Source organism: Penicillium bovifimosum (assembly GCF_028826915.1).
Source record: "Penicillium bovifimosum strain IBT 22155 chromosome Unknown utg000008l_segment0_segment0, whole genome shotgun sequence".
In the NCBI taxonomy this organism is placed as follows: domain Eukaryota; kingdom Fungi; phylum Ascomycota; class Eurotiomycetes; order Eurotiales; family Aspergillaceae; genus Penicillium; species Penicillium bovifimosum.
The window spans coordinates 649648-669091 of NW_026622717.1; the positions used below are offsets into that span (position 1 = coordinate 649648).

General features: G+C 51.1%; 8 protein-coding genes across 8 annotated transcripts; 4 read left to right on the forward strand and 4 right to left on the reverse strand.

Moving 5' to 3' along the window:
* Positions 1-217: 217 nt before the first annotated feature.
* On the forward strand, positions 218-2932 carry N7515_009928 (lysophospholipid acyltransferase family protein; the record flags this gene model as incomplete). Its single annotated transcript, XM_056670671.1, has 6 exons — positions 218-776; positions 837-1055; positions 1104-1359; positions 1418-2405; positions 2458-2714; positions 2773-2932. 6 exons carry the CDS (start codon positions 218-220, stop codon positions 2930-2932), a joined length of 2439 nt encoding a protein of 812 aa, XP_056517044.1.
* A 423-nt stretch (positions 2933-3355) lies between these two features.
* N7515_009929 (uncharacterized protein) lies at positions 3356-7431 on the reverse strand (the record flags this gene model as incomplete). Its single annotated transcript, XM_056670672.1, has 2 exons — positions 3356-4307; positions 4523-7431. The coding sequence occupies 2 exons, from the start codon at positions 7429-7431 to the stop codon at positions 3356-3358; spliced, it is 3861 nt and encodes a 1286-aa protein (XP_056517045.1).
* A 1265-nt stretch (positions 7432-8696) lies between these two features.
* N7515_009930 (putative NADH-ubiquinone oxidoreductase 178 kDa subunit) lies at positions 8697-9379 on the forward strand (the record flags this gene model as incomplete). The annotated part of the gene is made up of 3 exons (XM_056670673.1): positions 8697-8801; positions 8909-9153; positions 9226-9379. 3 exons carry the CDS (start codon positions 8697-8699, stop codon positions 9377-9379), a joined length of 504 nt encoding a protein of 167 aa, XP_056517046.1.
* A 131-nt stretch (positions 9380-9510) lies between these two features.
* On the reverse strand, positions 9511-10878 carry N7515_009931 (protein-histidine N-methyltransferase; the record flags this gene model as incomplete). Its single annotated transcript, XM_056670674.1, has 3 exons — positions 9511-10155; positions 10233-10523; positions 10732-10878. 3 exons carry the CDS (start codon positions 10876-10878, stop codon positions 9511-9513), a joined length of 1083 nt encoding a protein of 360 aa, XP_056517047.1.
* A 475-nt stretch (positions 10879-11353) lies between these two features.
* N7515_009932 (cystathionine gamma-lyase CYS3) lies at positions 11354-12679 on the reverse strand (the record flags this gene model as incomplete). The annotated part of the gene is made up of 3 exons (XM_056670675.1): positions 11354-12365; positions 12430-12515; positions 12575-12679. The coding sequence occupies 3 exons, from the start codon at positions 12677-12679 to the stop codon at positions 11354-11356; spliced, it is 1203 nt and encodes a 400-aa protein (XP_056517048.1).
* An 868-nt stretch (positions 12680-13547) lies between these two features.
* Positions 13548-14447, reverse strand: N7515_009933 (DNA-directed RNA polymerase III subunit RPC25; the record flags this gene model as incomplete). Its single annotated transcript, XM_056670676.1, has 7 exons — positions 13548-13592; positions 13642-13819; positions 13878-13941; positions 14003-14089; positions 14143-14239; positions 14289-14387; positions 14436-14447. 7 exons carry the CDS (start codon positions 14445-14447, stop codon positions 13548-13550), a joined length of 582 nt encoding a protein of 193 aa, XP_056517049.1.
* A 383-nt stretch (positions 14448-14830) lies between these two features.
* On the forward strand, positions 14831-16944 carry N7515_009934 (CCCH zinc finger protein; the record flags this gene model as incomplete). The annotated part of the gene is made up of 2 exons (XM_056670677.1): positions 14831-16765; positions 16819-16944. The coding sequence occupies 2 exons, from the start codon at positions 14831-14833 to the stop codon at positions 16942-16944; spliced, it is 2061 nt and encodes a 686-aa protein (XP_056517050.1).
* Positions 16945-17677: 733 nt separating this feature from the next.
* Positions 17678-18446, forward strand: N7515_009935 (GPI anchored serine-threonine rich family protein; the record flags this gene model as incomplete). Its single annotated transcript, XM_056670678.1, has 2 exons — positions 17678-17891; positions 17965-18446. 2 exons carry the CDS (start codon positions 17678-17680, stop codon positions 18444-18446), a joined length of 696 nt encoding a protein of 231 aa, XP_056517051.1.
* Positions 18447-19444: the final 998 nt, after the last annotated feature.

A 19444-nucleotide genomic window follows, 5' to 3' on the forward strand; every position in this document is an offset into this window, starting at 1 on the left:
CCCCACGTGACTACCTCGGCAGGATCCTGGGGAAGCCGAAGAACATCCCGATGATCAGCCGTCGTGTTGCCGCTTTGTTGGGAGCTCGGGGCTCGAGCTATGGTTGGGGTTCTGTCATTTCCGAACTTTCCATCTTCATCTTTCCCTCTATATTCCCTAAGCTACACTCGCATGGTCCGATTCAAATCACAACCGCCCTCTCAGCCTACCCCACAATATGTCATCTCCCAAGTCGCCGCCGATCGATGACCATTCTGCGCCAGATCTCGAGATCGCCAGCTCAAATGTGACAATTCATCCCTCTGGATTTACCGGAGGTCCTGAGTCCCACGATGACCAAAATACCGAACGCAACCTGGTTAGGCACATGGCGCGGTTCCGCGAGAACCCCCTGGATTTCCTCCGGGAAGTGAGCCTGTACATGTCCGGTACGGGCTGGCGTGCATATGATGAGCCCATTGGTCAACCGATCTTCTATCCTGGCTTCTCCGAAAGAATGAAGAACATGATCTTCGCGAGTCCGCTCTTGCAAAGTAAGGTCACGGAACTGGCCAATCGTCGTCTAATTGTCGAAGAAAACGAAGGACTGTTGGCAATCAAGGAAGGCACAACGCTGGACGAAAAGCGCGCACGTCGCAAAACCGAGATTGAAGACAACCTTCGGGAGGTCGTGGACACGATGATGGAGAACATGATCTGCAAAATGGAAAGCAAGAGGTTTATTCGGAGCGCTTATTATGGATGCACGCAACTTTTGACTCGTGCCTATCATCAAGGTATTCTTCATTGACGAGTTCTGTCCTATCTCAATTCAATGCTAACTCTATTCCTCCTAGGCATTCATGTGTCCAGCGAAGAGGTCTTGCGGTTACGATCAGTAGCCGAAACTGCCGCCAAGAAGAAGCAGTCAATCGTCTTCTTGCCTTGCCATAAGTCCCATGTGGATTACGTCTCTTTGCAACTTATTTGTTATCGTCTCGGCATTTCTCTGCCTGTCATTGTCGCGGGCGACAATTTGAATATACCGTTGCTGGGCGCTTTCTTACAACACGCAGGTAAGCTACGCCTTGTCGTGGCTTAAGGATTTAACTAATGCTATGCAGGAGCTATGTGGATTCGACGCAGCTTTGGAAATGACCCCTTATATCAAACTGTTGTTCAAGCCTATATCGATACTCTCCTTCAACAAGGTTTCAACTTCCAATGCTTCATTGAAGGCGGTCGTTCTAGAACTGGAAAGCTGCTTTCCCCCAAGTTTGGAATTTTGAACTTCATCATGGACAGTATCCTGTCAGGTCGAGTGGAAGATCTCGTTATCTGCCCTGTCAGCACTCAATACGACAAGGTTATTGAAACTGAGTACGATGCCCCACTGTACTATTGATTCCCTGGTTACCCTTACTGATCGATTCTATAGGTCATATATCAGCGAGTTACTCGGACAGCCGAAGCCAAAGGAGAATTTGGCTGATTTCCTTTCTTCGTCTTCGGTCTTGTCCCTTAAACTTGGCCGAGTGGATGTTCGGTTCCATGAGCCATGGAGTCTTCGAGAATTCATCGAGCAGCAGTTGTCGCGCCTGGATCTCCCTAGCACCGACATTAATAACAAGCTTAGCTACACGGACCGAGGCCGCATCCTTCGAACATTAGGTTATCGGGTCCTCTCCGATATCAACGATGTATCTGTGATGATGCCAACCGCCCTTGTTGGAACTGTCCTTCTGACCTTGCGCGGCCGTGGTGTCGGAAAGGCCGAGCTAGTCCGCCGATTGGAATGGCTGTGCGAGCGAGTACGCGCCAAGGGTGGCAGAGTAGCACACTTCTATCGCTCACCAACGGAGACGGTGGTTGACCGCGCACTGGAAGTGCTAGGGCCCAAGCTTGTTGGTTGTATCTCAGGGCTAGTCGAGCCAACATACTATGCGGTGGATCGGTTCCAACTCTCCTTCTACCGCAATATGCTCATTCACCTCTTCATCACTGAAGCACTGGTCTCTGCTGCTATGTATACAAAGATCAAGCAAGGCGGTGGACCCACCAATCAGCGAATCACCTACGAAGGTTTACAGAAACAGGTCTCATTCCTGTCACAACTCTTCCGTGGTGAATTCATTTTCCCGCCAGAGGGATTTGCCAGCAATCTCGAAAACACTTTGCGCGGGTTGGAAAAAGACGATGTGATCAAAATCACTCGCGATGAATCCAACACGCCGATGTATGTTGAGTTGAGCGAGACCGAACGCCTATGTGGTCGGGAGAACTATGACTTCTATTGCTTCCTCATCTGGCCTTTCATCGAGGCCTCTTGGCTAGGCGCCGTGTCTCTTCTTGGCCTGACACCACCTCTTGATAGCCCAAAGGAGGTTTGGATCGACTCGAAGAAAGCACAGGATAGTGCTCAGTTAGTAAGTGTTTCTACTTGAATGCGAGCATTTCGTTGCCACTAACACTCCGCAGCTCGGTAAAACGCTATACCACCAAGGCGACCTCTCATACTTCGAGGCAGTCAACAAAGAGACCCTCAAGAACTCATACCAACGCTTCGAAGAAGAGGGTATAATCCTCGTTGCGAAATCCAAAGCATCACGTGCCGGTCAATCTCTCCGACTGGCTCCTGAATGGGCACCCCAGCGCGACGAAGCCACTGGAAGGGTCCTGGAAGGCGGCCGACTATGGGACTTTACCGAATTGATTGCCCAGTCTCGCCGCGAAGGGTGAGCAACTTTCCCAGCACCACTTCTCTCAATGCATGACTTGACTAACCTCCTACAGTAAAAACCGCCGGGACGGTGCAACGGTCTCCTCGCGCGTTCTCACCATGTCTGATGCTGTTGGCCGGAAGCTCTTCCAGAGCGCGGCAGCTCCTGTGCCCGATGATGTTTCGTCGCCACAAATGCGTCGGAACGTAATTGGAACTGAAGCCAAGCTCTAGTGGTTCCTTTTTATATCCATATAGGCAGCAATATGCAGACTGCTACTAGATCTAATTAGTTTGTTACATATGCTACTCATACGTTGACGAATACGAAGATACTACTTCTACTGTAAGGTTACTATGAGATGGATGCAGGTAAAAAGACAATATTCCAATTCTTCATCTCGCTAACATCGCTGCCGTTACCTACATGCCCTGTATTCTCCAAACAATGGAACCTGTAAATGCCAGACAACAAAACAACCTACATGACAAGCATCAAACGCATGGAAATCCGCTAGAACGTCCAATATAGTCTTAAAACAAAATGCGCAAACAAAAGAAAAGCTGAAAAGAAAAGAAACGAATGAAAGACAAAGGAAAATAAGGCTCAGACGCTATATAAGAACAGTATACCCCAACCCCAAAACAAAACTCCAATCACATCCTCATAAACTGACCCTTAGTCCCAGGACTCGTAGGAGCAGACCTAACAGTCATAACCTTGGGCGTCTGCACATCAATAGCCAACTTCTCAACCCCCCTTCTAGCAGGCGACGTCTGCCCCTGCTCAGCAACAAGACAGTCCGTCGACCTCTTCGCCAACTCCTGCAGCCTCCCCATAACAACCGCCGAATCCGAGTACAGCACCACACCCTGCGAATAAGTACAAGAAGACACCTTCTCCTCGTCAGTAGCAAAGTCCTCATGCGCCGCCTCACGCATGATACGCGGGAACGTGCGCAGCACAACATGACGAGTAGGCTCATTACCACCGCCAACCTTCTTCAGCTCCCCATTAGCCGCATACTCAAGCCAGCCCTCATTGGAGACGCTCTCCGCGTCCGGGGCCGGGAAGCTAGCGATAACAAGCTCCCGTTCAACGCGAGCGTGTCTCCAAGTTTCGGCAGCCAGTTTGACGATTTTGCGAACGCCGGTTAGGAGGGAGTCTAGATGCTTCGGGTCTGCGAAGTGCTTGATGTGGTCGATGATTTCGTCGACGATGACTGCGGCAGCGACGTTGATGGATTGTTTGGCGTCGGAGGTTGTGTAGGCTGCTTTTAGGGTTTGTTGGCGCCAGAAGGCTTCGCGGCGGACGGATTTGCGTCGGATGTCCATGGACAGCATTTGGAAGAAGGTGTCGGCTTTGTCGTAGCGTCGGCCCAGGGTGAAGAGGAAGGGTTGGAAGACGCGGAAGGTTAGGGTTTTGGAGATTATGTGTTGGATGTAGGCGCAGCGGAGGTCGCGGGAGGCTGGGGTGTTGTCGAGGAAGGGGGGCAGTTCGGAGGGGATCTTGGAGAGAATGTCTTTTGGGGGGTCGATGGGGAGGTAGCTGAAGTGTTCAAGGGAGAGATCGTGGATGAGCTGGGAGAGTTCCGTGAAGCAGTCCGAACTATGTGAATGGGGTTCATCAGATTCGTTGTCCATTGTTTTCGTTATCAACATGAGAGTCTATAAGAGAATGTATCGCTGATGCAGGATCAAAACAAAATGCAGGTTTTTGACAAAGGAAATGTAGAATGAATGGCGTGTCTTCGAGGAAGACGGGAAAACACAGAGAAACAAAGTATGCAAGTAGCAATCCATAGGGCTTCAGAGATCACTTACAAGAATTGATCGCCCTTGGTGTTTCTGAGGTCAGTGGCCTCTCCCAGACTGAGCAATGTCTTTCTCAGTCTGTCGCAATCTCCACCCAGATTATCGATGGTCATTCGCATTCCGTCAACTGCGCGTTGAAGATGCTGCTCTTTGATGATTCCTTCCTCCTCCAACTTTTCCTTCTCTCGTTCAGCACTGGCGAGTTCGCTTTCCTTCTCGGCGAGGTACTTCTCAATAGCGGCGCGTTCTTTGGCCCAAAGCTGTTCTTTCTCGTTGAAATGTGTCTCGATAGCTGCAATCTTCTCGTGCATTTCCTTGGTAGCAGCAGCGAGATGCTCATCATGGGATTGTCGCAGGTTTTCCAATTCACCGGCATGGCCTTGTCGAAGTTGTTCAGATTCTTGGGTATGCCTTCGGTTGGCTTCCTCCAGCTCGTTTCGTGAAGCTTCCAGTTCAGCCAACCTCGCTGTCAGTTCCTCGCGTACAGATGTGAGCTCGGCTAGTTTGGCTTGCAGCTCGGTCTCTTTGGATTCCAAGGCGGCAATCTGGGATGCCACCTCTGTCTTGGTGGCTTCTAACTCAGTGCTCTGGGTTTCGAATGATTCCCGCATTTGGGTCTTCTCCTTCTCCCATTCGATCTTCTTGGCTTCATGCTCGTCACGAAGTTCCTTTTCGCGAGCCTCCAGGTTCTCTGCAGCTGTCTTCTCGTCTTCGCTCTTGATCTCCTCAAACAACTCAGTGAGCTCCTGTTTCTGTACCTCAAGAGCCCTTTCCTGTTCATTCTTCCGAGACACCAGCTCTTTCTCGTGGGCCTCTGTCGCCTCTTTGATGCTATCATTCAGCTTGTTGATTTGGTCTTCGAGCTCGACCTTGGACTGCGTCAGCTCCTCGTTGGTCTTCTGGTGATTAACGAGTCCGTCCTCAAGATCTTTTTGCTTCTCTTGCAGGTCTCCAAGTTCCAGGCGCAATTCGTTTATGGTGTGCTTCAATTTGGAGGCTTCTTCGGCGCTCTCATTGGCGGTCTTCTTCATCTGGGCTTGCAGAGCTTCAATGTAGTAGTCCTTATGCATTAATGCCTGTTCATGCTGGCTCCCGATATGTTTCATCTCAGCCTCTCGGGTCGAGAGCTTGCTGTGGGTAGTGCGGAACCCATGCAGGAGACGGTTGATGTCTGGAAGGGCCGACTGGATGCGTTGGAGAAGTTCAATGTGCTCGCTATCTCCTTCTGGGGGAGAGCCATTGTCATAAGGTTGACCCATGGAAAGGTTTTGCAGGGCCTGGTATGATGCCGCATATTGTTGATCCTGCATGCTGTAGCTTCGTTGCATGTAATGAGCATCCGCTGCATGATGGGGGGAGTAGGGCGCATAAGGAGACACCATTCTGGCAGAGGTCATGACGGGGGTTTCGTAGGCAGTCGGGACACTTGGAGCGGTGGAAGGAGGTGCTGCTGGAGGGGCCATTGGCGCAGCAGGGGGATCCTGGGGAGGAGGAGTTGCAGTAGGGGACATAGTGGGAGACATTTGGGGCCGATGGGAATGTGCAAGTGGGCTGCTGACTTTGGGCACTGGCGAGGCAGTATAGCCTACTGATGAGGCGTGGGGCACTGGTGAACCGGCGTAAGGTCCGGGTAAACTGTAGGGTATTGGTGAGGCGTAAGGCGCTGGGGAGCCGGCGTACGCAGCAGGTGAAGTGTATGGCACCGGAGAACCAGCGTAGGAACCAGCGTAGGAACCAGCGTAGGAACCAGCGTAATATGCAGAGTGTGGTACCGGTGAAGCGTACGCGTTTGGCGAAACGTAAGAGGTTGCCACTGGCGAGGCAGCGTACGGCACTGGCGAAGCGTAGGCGCTTGGAGAGGCGTAATGGGCTGGTGCTGAGTACGGATTGGGTGCCGAGTAGGGGTTCGGTGAGGTGTAGGGATTCGGGGAGGCGTAGGGATTTGGCGAAGCGTAGGTATTTGGTGAGGCGTATGGAGAATACGCTGATGGTGCAGGATGATAAAGCTGGTTATCTTGGGAAGGGCTTGACATAAACCGTGCCTCGGTCAATGAGGGCGAGGGCAACGGCACACCAGCGGCGACAGGGGAGAATGGGTTGGCCGGTGGTTGCGAGACCACAGTTGTCGTTTCTTCGGAGGGTCTGTCTTGCTGTGGATCGACTTGCGTAGTCTGGTCAGGCTGTTCTTCTTTTGCTTCTGCGTCCTCAACTGGAGACTGGGCCAAAATGGGCGCCTGTAGGGTCGGTTCCTTGACTTCGACGTGCTCGATTGGAGTTTGAGTCGAGCTTGGCTCGTCCAAATGTAGCTCTTCGTCGAGAGGCTTGTCGACTAGAGGCGACGAATGATCTGCGAGAGGGTTGGGCACTTCTTCGGATGTAGGCTTGTGGTCAAGCACCTCGTAGGCTGATACGGGATTTCCGACTGGCGGTGCTGGCTCTTCCACGACAGGGTTGGAGGCTTCTTGGGGTGCAGTGTCGTGGTCGAAAACCTCGTAGGCTGATACCGGGTTCTCGGCCACAGGTGATTGCTTGTCCACAACAGGATTGGAGACGTCTTGGGGTGCAGTGTCGTTGCCAAATTCTTCGTAAGCTGATACAGGCTTGTCGAGAACAGTTGATGGCTGATCTGCGACTGGATCGGGGTTGGCTTGAGGTGTAGTATTCTCGTCGACCACCTCGGATGCTGGTACAGACGGTGGTGCCTCGACTTCGACAGGTGGTTCAGCAGCAGGTACTGACTGGTCTTTGTCTTGCTCTGCTGTCTGCGCCGTAAGTACAGGGCTACCAGGAGCAGGAGTCTCCGTCGTAGTTGGTTGAGGTTCTGTGACCTCTGGGCTCTTGCCCTTCTTATTCTTCTGTTTGGCCGCGGCCTTGCCATTCTTGTCCTTGGCCTTGCTTTTCTTGCTGCCCGCAGCCATTGCGGTGGAGTGATGAGTGCCCAAGTGTTCTTGTCTTTGCGAGACGTGTTACCAATAGGATCAATGTGCTAAATGAAGCATGAGTAATAGTCCGATCATAAGTTTCATGGTATACTGCACTGTACATTTGCAGCCCTGGCGATGCTTCAAATATAGCTCAAAAATTGACTATCACAGGAGGGATAATGGCGCGAAATGTATAGAAGCATGAAGGGTAGCCTTGATCGGGCAGGGAGCTGAGACTCTTTTGAGTGGGCGCAAATGAAGATCCACGACACTCGACAATTTGAACGAGTCCAGATAGCAATTCCATTCAGAGATGTTAAAGAAAGGAAAAAGGAAAAGAAAAGCAAAACCCGAGAGAAAAAAAATATCTAGACTCGAAAATTAGCCGTCGAGGTACAATAGCGGACCGACCCTTAGCGTGTTGATACCCATCCACTTGCCCCAATGTGTGGCCTAGCGAATGATCGCGTGGGTTGGGGGGAATATCGGGGCGAATATCAGGACACAAAGAAGATATCAATCCACACATTCCATTCTGAACCGAAGCGAGACCAGTTGGAGGACGCCATGGCATTGGGCATCAATGTGGGTTCGGGCTAGGAGCTATGTACAAGGTTGGTGGGGGTATGCGACACCGACAAGCTGACATGTTCAATTGAGAGCCAGACACTAATTCGCATGGATTGGTCTATTAGAAGGAGGCGATATATCCATTGGAGTTATGTTGCCCAACGAGGGGGATGCGAAGTCCAGAAGAGTGAGGGAGAGTAAATAATAGTGAGGCTGGCATCGAACAACACACCTCGGTTACTAGATGAGGTTGGGAACATATGCCCCATTCCACACAGGTGCATATTGGACATAATACGATTGTCAAAGTTGGGCTGCAGTTGGATTCTGGGACTTTTTCTTTTTATCGGTGCTACTCGGGAGTCGACGGGGTATGAGTACAGCGTATGAACTGTGTAGTATACAGCTGGTAGCCTGGTATATTAGGCTGACATGGAATAAAATTTGTAGAAATGGGTCACTGAGATAGAGACCAGAGGAACTAGAAGACCATAAAGAATCCTTAACTATGGAGCAGTCAAGGAGAATCTTAGAAGTCAACATTGAAATGACGCTGTCTGTTGAATGTTCATAAATGACCCTAAACCCAATACGGTAATCACGTGCCATCGACTTTCGCTTTCCACCTCGCCCTATCACTGCTCATCAAAGGGTCATCGAATCACCACCAATTGCTTTCCCTCCACACAATGTTCGCTGCCAGACGATCTGCTACCTCCACGCGGCAGCTGCTGCGCACCCAGCGCCGCTGGGGCTCCCACGCCGCTCACGAGCCCGTGAACGAAGGCTTCGGCGTAAGCTTCTCTCCCCCGCCGACCGCGCGACCAGATCCCGAATCTGGAAGCAGTGGCTCAATGGCCCTCCCGACCAGCTAGCTAACCCACGCATGTCCACTTAACAGCGCAGCTTCTACGTCACCGTCGGCTCCATGGCCTCCGCCTACATCCTCTACCGCATCAGCAAGTCCAACGAGGAATCCGGCTCCCCGTCCTGGATCTCCGGCCTCATCGCCAAGCTCACGCCGGACCAGGAGGTCTTCGAGCAGCGCAATGCTATCCACACCGCTATCATGGAGAAGGCTGCTTCTGACCGCCACTTGCTCGGTAGTCAGGGACCCCCCGAGGCATACAGCCTCCGACAGACCGAGTATGTGACTTGAAGACTCTGGACATAACTCTTCTTTGGGTCGTGCTAATTGGACCTTTTTTTCGCTCGCAGGATGATGAACTCCGGCTCGCCTTACAACGTTTCTCCCGGTTCGCAGGCCGACCTGAGCCATGTCGTGGCTCACTACAACCGCAAGAACCAGGAGCTTGAGGAGGCTCGGGTTGCGCGCATGAAGGACGGCAAGGTGGTGTCGCTCTATGATTAGATTGGTGGTCTGTCTTTTTCTTTGGTTCGCCGTCTTCAATAGACATGTGTGGAGGAAAAATCATGTACATATACGTTGGGACTTGACGTTCAATCCAGCGCTTGATAATTGGATTCTCTTTTGTTTTTGCCCTAAGGCCCGGTGGAGGGTACTACCTCCAATACTACTCTGCCCACACCCTCCGACTGGACGTTCATTTTCTGCTGCACGTCGAGCTCGTTGACACAAAGTTGCCCTAGAACACCAAGGAACTCATCAACACCACCACCAACTCCGAAATAAACCTTCTTCGCCGCAATCAGAGCCCGACTTCTCGCAGATGCAGTGTTCGAGCGGCGCAGCAGCGCCAAAAGCGTCTCGGAGAATGCCATCAACGACGCGGGCGAGTAGATCGTCTCACTGGCAAGTACAAGAACTTTGCGAGCACTATCACTGGATGAGAAGACCAAATCCACAAATTCAGGCGACCAGGCGCCAGAAATAAACTCAACGAAGATCCCACACTGAGCAAGATCATTAATGAAATCCTGAACCAGTTCAGGCGTGATGTCCAGTTCTTCTTCCTGGTCTGGCGCAGATGAGTTGGCCGACACAGTCGTTTGTGAGCGGGCATTGTGCCACGTCAAAAGGAGATTTGGCAGCGTGACTAGACGAAGTACATCTGAGTTGTAGTCTGCAAAAGTAAAGAAAGTCTTCCGTTGACTTTGCCCGGGTCGGGCTTGACTCAGTAGACGGGCGAACAGTGTCAATGATGGGACTGCTGTTCCTGCACCAAGCTGTTTCATGTATGTTAGCCTGTTCTAGGTACTTATGAGGAATTGGCTTCCATGATTTCATGATCGTAATGGCATACCTCGATTATGTGAATGTCCACTGGACTCTCGGGGGCTTCGTTAAGGATCTCCTCGTCGAGAGAGAGCTTCGCTAGATCCAGGGCACATTCCCAGGTTTTGAAACCACCCTCGTAGAAATTGGGCGTGATGTCGCCCTTTTCGATGCCGGAGATCAGTTGTTCGTTATCATGGCCTGCGCTGTCTTCGGCCATGAGCTGGGTACGAATGTCGAAGATCTCTCGCCGAGCGATGGTCAATGTATCACTGATTGGAAGCTTATTGTAGAAGATTTGGGAGGGGAGGATTGCAAGCTGGAATCTTGGTTAGATTCGGTCCTCTTTGGGTTTGACAAGGTAGAGCAAAGTGATCAATTCATGCTCTTGTTGCCAGTAGAGCGCGAGATCTCATTGACCCTACGTGGGATTGGGAGTATACTCGCTAACCCATAACATTCATCATAAGAGCGAATCTTCAATACGCATGATTAAACAAGAAGGAAGCCGTTGATGGTTTACTTACCCATTCATGCATATCATGTTTCTTCGCTTTGATGAGCTCGGGAAGAGAATTGCTCGTAGCTTGTTGCGACGGCACAGAGATATCATTATTGATTTCTGAATCATCGATGTCAATATCATCTCCAGAGAAACCGAAGCTGAACGCCATTTTCACGTGGGTCTAATTGCTGTCTTCTTGCAAGACAATCCGTTGTGTGTAGGTGGGTTTTCTGAAGTGGATGCTGCGGATGGTGAAAATACGTCGAAAATTGCTGATTATAGAGACACTTGCACAAGATCCGGCGCAAAATATGGAGAATTTTCGAGGAGCGAGATCTAGGCAAATATACAATGATCAATCCTCGAAAGTTCTTCCACAAACACTTTGATCTGATCTCATCTTCATACCAAAATTGCAGTGGGAGCCTGACTAAGCAAATAGCTGCCCCAGGCATTGAAATTACTGTATGTAGGGCGACCTCGCGACGTTTCACTGGAAGTTCTAAAGAGGCAGAGGCTACAGAGTACATGTCAGGGAGATGATATGGGAATCTCGAACTCATAATGTCATTCCAAAACGACGCTGTCTACTTTTATCTCACAAGATGCAAGCTAGTATATCATTAATCACTACCCGAAGGCGACTATGCTTTCTGGGGTGCAGCAGCCAACTCAAGGGCCTGAATCACATCGGCATGCAGATCTACGGCATCCTCAATACCACAGCTGAGACGCACAAGGTCATCGAAGACACCGGCAGCCTCACGCTGGTCCCTGGGGATACCAGCGTGGGTCATGCTGGAGGGCACCTCACACAAACTCTCAACGCCTCCAAGACTCTCGGCCAGTGTGAAGACCTTGGTGTATTTGCAGAAGTCGTGAGCAGCCTGCTGACCACCCTTGATGCGGAAGCTGAGCATACCGCCACCCATACCCTGGCGGTGCTGCTTAAGGGCAATAGCGCGCTGGGGGTGAGAGTCGATGCCGGGGTAGTTGACCGAGATGACGTGAGGGGAGGCCTCGAGAGCCTTGGCGATAACTGTGGCATTTGTGGTTGCTTCGCGGGCGCGCAGGTGCAGGGTCTTGAGACCGCGGTGGGCGAGCCAGCAGTCGAATGCCGAGGGCACGGCACCAATGGCGTTCTGGAGGAAACCGAGACGCTCCTTGAGGCTCTCGGAGTTGAAGGCGGCAACGCCCATCAGGACATCGGAGTGGCCGTTAATGTACTTTGTCACGGAGTGGACGACGATGTCTGCACCGTGGTCCAAGGGATTCTGCACGTAGGGGCTCATGAAAGTGTTGTCGACGACGACCTGGATGCCATGTTGGTGGGCAATGTCGGCAATGGCGCGGATGTCCACCAAGCTGAGAGTGGGATTTGAGGGGGTTTCGATCCAGACGAGCTTGGTCTCGTTGGGACGGATCAATTGCTCCACGTGCAGCTCAATTGAGGGGGAGAAGGTGACTTGGACACCGTGCGCCGAAGCAACCTTGGTGAAGTATCGGTGGGTACCACCGTAAACATCGGAGACCGAAACAACGTGCGAGCCAGCAGCAAGAGATTGGAGGATATTCGCAGTAGCGGCGGAGCCAGAAGAATAAGCGAGAGCGTATTTTGCGTGCTCGAGAGCTGCGACGGCCTTCTCGAAATTATCACTGCAAGTAATGGCTTATCAGTTCACCTGATCAATGTGTCAAGGGTTAAGACTGGTGAACTAACCGGTTGGGATTGGAGCTTCGTGTGTACTCGTATAGACCAACAGGATTTCCAACACTGGTCTGAGCATATGTGGTCGACAAAGAGATCTAGTCAAGGTATTTGTTAGCATCATGCCTCGACATGTCTCCTAGACTGCGACACATACCGGCTCAATGACAGCGCCGGTCACAGGGTCATGAGGCGAACCGGCGTGGACAGCCAGTGTCCCAAAGCGGCGCTCTGTAGTGTGTGTATTTTCCGTAGAGCCCATTTTGTATAGAGAAGAATATCTGCGCAATTGAGCGAGGGAGGAAGTGAAGTATGTATGATTATCGATAAGATGAGATCACAGCTCTTTGTATGACTGCGAATCTTAAATTAGGCTCGGATTGCGCCTTCGATTGCTAATCAAGGGTGACGATGGCGCAAAACAGGGGCAAATGTCTGTTTTCAATTGTTTTTGTGCTTAAAAATTCACCTGCAAAGAAAACTCTTCTAGAAACGAATGTTTTAGGTACTGCCAACCTCTGAGGGGGCGAGGACAATGGCTCGCGCTGTTATCACTGGCCGAGAGCCCGGCGGAGCTCCACCGGTCGCCGCGGATCTCGATCGGAGAATCAGTTTGGTTCTCCGACCTCTCGGAGTGTCGGACTGTTCGGATCTTACCGGATTGCATCTTAGTCAGATTATATTGGGAACTATCTAGAAGACGATGAAGCTGAGCAATTAGCTATATACTGCTGGTGGCTTTTGTTAATTTTCTATGAAAGCAATGGATCGTCAATGCGTCCGTGTCTAGGTCGGTTAGCTGGCGCCGAATGCGGATCAGAGTCCTAGTTTGAATGCGACAGTGCATCACATCTACAACTATACTTGCATTGTTTTACGCAGCTATCGACTACGAGCTTCCTGAACTGTTACTCCGTGAATTCAGTACCAGCTAAATCTCTCATAACCATTGTGAAGGCACTTGGGTTGTCATGCTTTCATGTATTCATTTGCATTGATTCGTATGGGTATCTAATCTAACATGTATGCGGGGAAGAAAATGCGCGAGATTTGATAATGGGCCGCAACAGACGAAGCGACAAGGAAACTGTCCATGAGACAGGAATAGGCAATATTCCAGCAAATCCGGACTACCACCACGTGATGGGTCCCGTACCTCCCATCTGCATTGATCCCTAGAAGATGGTCAGCGGGGGTCAATAGATTTGATATCAAGAGACTAACGAGAATGGAATAAGGAGGCCGCCTCTCCTGCGGGGTCTCATCGCCAAGCTCTGGTGCATTGGGGATCTGATCATGCCATTCTTCGGACTCGACACGGAAGCGGACAACTTCTCCTACATCGAAGAAGAACTCTGTGCCACCTTCACTCTCCCAGATCCATACCTGTTCGGCATAGTCGCTGTCATACGCATTAGCATGTTACAATCCTGAGTGAAGTGAAACGGGGATTGGCTCACAATCGAGACTTCTCCATGAGCATCTGCGGTGGGATCAGAATATCATTGAAGAATTCGAGACCAACTGAAGATCGTTAGCCTTTAGTGCTCAATGCCCACTAGGTTCCTTTCTGTATAGGACATACTCTTGATTCCATGCTCTGTGCCACTGGAAATCTTCCCCAGCAGGATCTCGCCTTTGAAGGGCCGGAATACAATCATGCGGAACTTAACTGTGGAGTTGTCAGTAATGATTTTGGTCTTAAGCGTGGTTACGACAACCAACCATTGACATTGACCAGGCCAGTGCCATGGCCGATTAGTCCATCAGAAGACTCGAGCAGGTCATAGAAGCTTATGCAAAGGCCGATTTTTTGGATGACCTATAGCATTGTGAGCATTCAGAGATTGATAAAAGCCTTCAATACGCACCTTGTTGGCATATTTTGCGTTGATGTTGTCTTCAAGGGCGACAGCACTGAACTTCGAGAAATCCTGAGGTGAAATTTGGATCAAATCTGAGATGGTGGTCTGCTAGGGTTAGTTGACGTCCTTTATATGGATGACCATCAAACCTACTAGGATGAACATGATGATGGAGATATGAGAAGAAACGGGGGAAAAGGCGAGAGACTGCAGCGGGAATTGAAAGAGACAGAAAACCTCTTCTCTTTCCTAAGAAGCCGTTGAGCCTATTCAAACGGTGAACAATATGAAAACTTTTTTCTACTTCACGTTCTGCCAAAAGCCCACTGTCAGCCATCTCGATCTCCCGTAGTCACGTGCTGGACTCTAAACTGCCAAGACTTTCCGCATGTCTCACGTGCCTTATCGAGCCCAAATTCTCGTTATCTATTCATCACGTGCTCGGTTTTTCCAGCGCGCTTCCAAAGTTGAGCTTAACCAGTCAGTTGAAGCTATATAGATCACTTGATCATTAGCCTAGGCTCCCCAAAGCTCCAAAAGCTCTGAAAATGAGCTCTCAGGGCTTTTCCTTTCCACCTCCCCCTCCGCCCCCGCCGACCACCCACCAACCGTCAGCGAACCCCCCGGTGCGACATGGACAGTACTCGGGTGGAAGAGGTGTAGATCAGAGAGGCCGGGGGAGAGGACAGGGTAACCGAGGCCGTGGAGGAGGACACCAGAACAGAACTGGAAGAGCGCCGTCATATTCTGCACCTGGACCTCTCGTTGCACAGCCAAATTATGGCGGATATATCCCTCAAGCTCTTCCCACAGCGCCTTACATGCCCCCGTCACCCTATCATCACAGCCAACCTTCCGTCTACCAGAACCCTCAGGCTCCGTCCTCATTCCAGCCTCAACAATACGGCCAGTCGGTCCCCCCTCAAGGCCATTTACACAATCAACACTCTCAACACCCGCATCCATTTCCATACCCGTACACCCAGCCAGGAACCACAGGTCATCCACAACATATGCCCACCAATACCCCTCCTGCGCAATACACCCAAGGTTTACAGGCACCTCATCAGTCAAGTAATCATGCAGTAATGGGCGGTGCGCCGTGGCATCCTGGGATGCACGGTGCCGGTTCATACATGGGACCCCAAATGGGGAAAGCACGAGCGCCACGACCCCCTCATAACAACCACAATTCCAATTCACAACCTCATAAAAGGAACCATTCATCTGCGTTCAGCAAGCCCCAGACTACTGCACCCCGAACGCCGGCTGCACCAGCCGTGCCAAGCTTTGGGAACCCTCTGCCATCAAAACCACCTCTCCCCGCAGACGCCGCGGCTGCCTCAAAGGCAAAGAGGAAAAGACGGAAGCACAATCAACTCGGTTTGACCCCTCATGCCAATGACCAAGAGTCCAGTGAGGATGAGGGGGCTGAGGATGAAGAGTCCAAGCTGGCGCAGAGTGTGTCTGAAAAGGCACCTCTTGAGGTGTCTTACAAAGGAAAAACTTCTAAATTAGAATCGGCATCGGATATTGCTGCTTGGATTGCGGAGCGCAAGAAGAGATTCCCCACCCAAGCTCGGATTGAAGAAAAGAAGAAGGTTATGGAAGAAGCCAGCAAAGCCCGGGCAGCAGTGCGTCAAGAAAAGAACAAGGAACAGCAGAAGAAGCGAAAAGATCATGGACAAAAACAAAATGAACCGATCGCAAGTTCTGCTGCTGAGCCGGTGACGGATGCTCAGCGCAGAGAGACTATCCAGCGCGACCTTGAACGAGAGGAGCAACGGATTCTGAAAGCCATGGCTGAGACTGAGGCTGCTCGTCTCCGATTGGAAGCCCTAAAGAAGGAGAAAGAGGCATTGAGCCTAAGTGCAGGGTCTGACCAGAAGAACGCTACTGCCCAAGATACACAAGTGAAGCACAACGACTCGGCGCTGGAGTCCGCCACTGAGCCGAAACGCGAAGACTCAACCCCAGGGGCTGTCATGGAGGCTGAGCCCCAGGAACCACTTCCAGACATTCAACCCGAACGCGAAGAACCGGGGCCTGTCATCAAGCCTGAGCCTCATGTGCCTGACACACTGCCCGACACCTCTAATCCAGAGAACCAAATTGAACCAGAACACACAGTCAAACCTGAGGTCCCCTCCTACAATGAGTTAGATGTTGCTATGGACCTTGCGTCCAATCACGGCAGTGACTGGACCTCTTCGAGCGGTTCCGGCTCAGATTCCGACAGCGACAGCGACGACGCGCCAGAACAAGCAACTTCACGTCGTACAGGACCAGAGCGAGTGCCTCCCCCGCCCCGCGAAGGCAAAAGGATGGTATGTCGCTATTTTGCGCGCAACGGGCTCTGCAACCGCGGCGACCAGTGCAAATTCCTCCACGATAATGAGACTTCCGACCGTAATCCCAAGGCAAAGGCCAAGCCGACTGAGAAGAAAGATAAAGATACCAAACGCAAGGGACTCTACCAAGCTGTAAGTTCTTACTTGATGTCGCGGCTCCTATTGAAATTTCTAACTCGGATTAGTTGCTGGACCAACAGAAGGAAGAGGACAACCAGCGGGCAATGGAAGTGATCTCCTGGCTGGGTCAAAACAACATGCTTATGCCGGCCTCAGATGAAGGGCCTGCTCCACATGATACCCCCAACTAGTTAGTGCCAGGGCTAAATAACTAGTTAAATAAACTGACAACCTGACGCCCTGACGAGCCATTTGCCTCAAATAATTCCAAAAAGGACGCCGAGGTATCTCGCCCTGGATGTTTAGATGAGGCTTACAGCATTGGAGGTCTATTCTTCCAAGCCCTACTCCGTATTTTTTCAGCTTGTCCTGAAGTGAACAGCAAAAGAACATAACCTCTACCTAACGTCCTGTCATTTAAATTAGCCGTCTCCCCACAATAATCACGGGATACAATAGCCGAGCAGTGGAGCTTTCATAGGTACTTCCCAAGGTCGAGGCCCAACCTAGTCAACGGAGCCGATTCCCGGCCAAGCGAGGAGAAGAAGCCCGTTGAGGCCTTTCAGTGGCCAAAGTGGCCCATTGAACCTCGTGGATCGCCACGCGGCGTCTGTTCTCCTCTTTGAGCCCATGGTGATGGCCAATCAGTCACCTTGCTTCCTTTGTATTTGTTTTTCCCGTCCTTTCACATTGCCCCTAGTTCAATGGGCGGCATTCATACTCCGGTACACCTGAGTATAAGGACTAACCTTTGCTAGACTCTGATCTCCGGTTCATCTTTTCTCTGTTCGCCTCTTTTTAGCATTCGCCATTCTTTTGAGGTTTTGATTTCCGACCAATTTCACTCTTTATATCTGGATCTTCCACCTATTCCCCCTTATATCCATAATATTTCATATATCGCTATATCGCTATATAACCATAATGCGCTTCTTCACCACCATTGCCGTCGCTGTCCTGGCCGCCGTTGCCTCAGCTGATAAATACGCCAACCCCTTCAACATCCCCGTCACTGGCTACACCTTCAAGGTCGGCCAGCCCACCACCTTGAGCTGGGCTCCTACTACCTCCGGAACTGTGACCCTATACCTGCAGTGGGGTGCAGTGACTACCGCCGGCTCTGGCATTACCATTGCCTGTAAGTGATGACATGCAGGGACAATATAACCCTTAGAAACCTCCCCCGGGTTCGGCATACTGACCGTCTGCAGCGGGCCTTGAGAACGACGGCAGCTACACATGGCACGTACCTTCCGACCTGGCCGCCCAGCCCGACTACACCATTGAGATTGTCTCGGACGAAGACAGCGACGACTACAACTTCCTTCACCGCTTCACCGTTGAGGGTGCTACCGTCTCTGCCCCATCTTTCACTGCCAGCTCGACCACCACCTCTTCCACTTCTACCGAGACCTCTACCTCTACCACTGAGACTACCTCGACTTCCGTGGTCAGCACCACCAGCTCCTCCACCTTGACTACCGCCACTTCCACCACCACCCCTGCTAGCACTCCCGCCAGCACCTCTGTTACTGAGACCTCTACCTCTGCCGCTGAGAGCTCCCCCGCTGCTTCCACCTCGGCTAGCGCTACGGAGACTGCTCAGGATTCCGTGCCTACCACCAACGCCGGTGTCGCCAAGCGCGTCTCCGGTGGTATGCTGGCCCTCGTCGCCGGTGCCTTCATGCTGTAAATGTATTACCGTGCATACGGTGACATGTTTTAATTGATTGTATTTTTTTTCTTTTCTCTTTGGTGGACATGAAACTTCCCATTAATTTGACTGCGCCTCATTGCCCCCTTTTCAAGGTTCGGGCGCTTTGTACAAAATCTCCGTCAGGGATTTGAGGCATTTTCTACTCTCTCGCTGGTTATTTTTGCGGCCGTTCAATGGTACATTCTGATCTACTACTACTAACACTACTACTTCAACTACTACGACTACGACGATGATTGTACAGTATCTTTCTCATCCATGGCCAATGCTTGGCTCCCCGGGTAAATTGAATCTGTGGAGAGATTTAATTAGGATCATCCACTTTTTGTAGTCTAATCTCGCTAATTGCAGAGTCTTGGACTCTTGGACACACTATTTATGCACCCTAAACCCAAGCGCAATACGCATATACGCAAACTGCAAAGAGCTCATGTTACCACATGAACCCCGTCAATTACTCCGTAAGAGAGAGCAAGGGGGCACTTCCTCTTTGTCTTCTCTTTCTAAATAATGATCGACCGGAATTAGTGGAGACTAAGAGCGTTAGCAAGTTAGCGCTCAAAGTCACAAATCCTAATCCCCATATGCGCACATGAGCTCAGTCTGCTCGCTCATTATTCATTGTTATTCTCCGTTTGATCTTCGCGTAGAGTGGGGATCGAACTGCCGTCCTTCGCTACCGTGATGAACACCTACCCTGTACACAGTACACATATTTGTACCCAGCTCTACTGTGTACTGTGTACAATTCATGCATATACTCGGGGTCTAGGACTTCTATCAATGCAGTCCCTGTCTCGTACACCTTGGCGGTTCACCTTGGCGCGTCTGCCTGGGTGCGCGTCTGACTCGTGACCCCAAAGCACCAGGCACCAGGAACCTGAACTCTGCCACGATGAAATGCGAATCTGCTGAACCACCTGACGTTTCAGGTCCGAAAAAACGATGTCGTTGCCATCTGGACCACCTGAAAC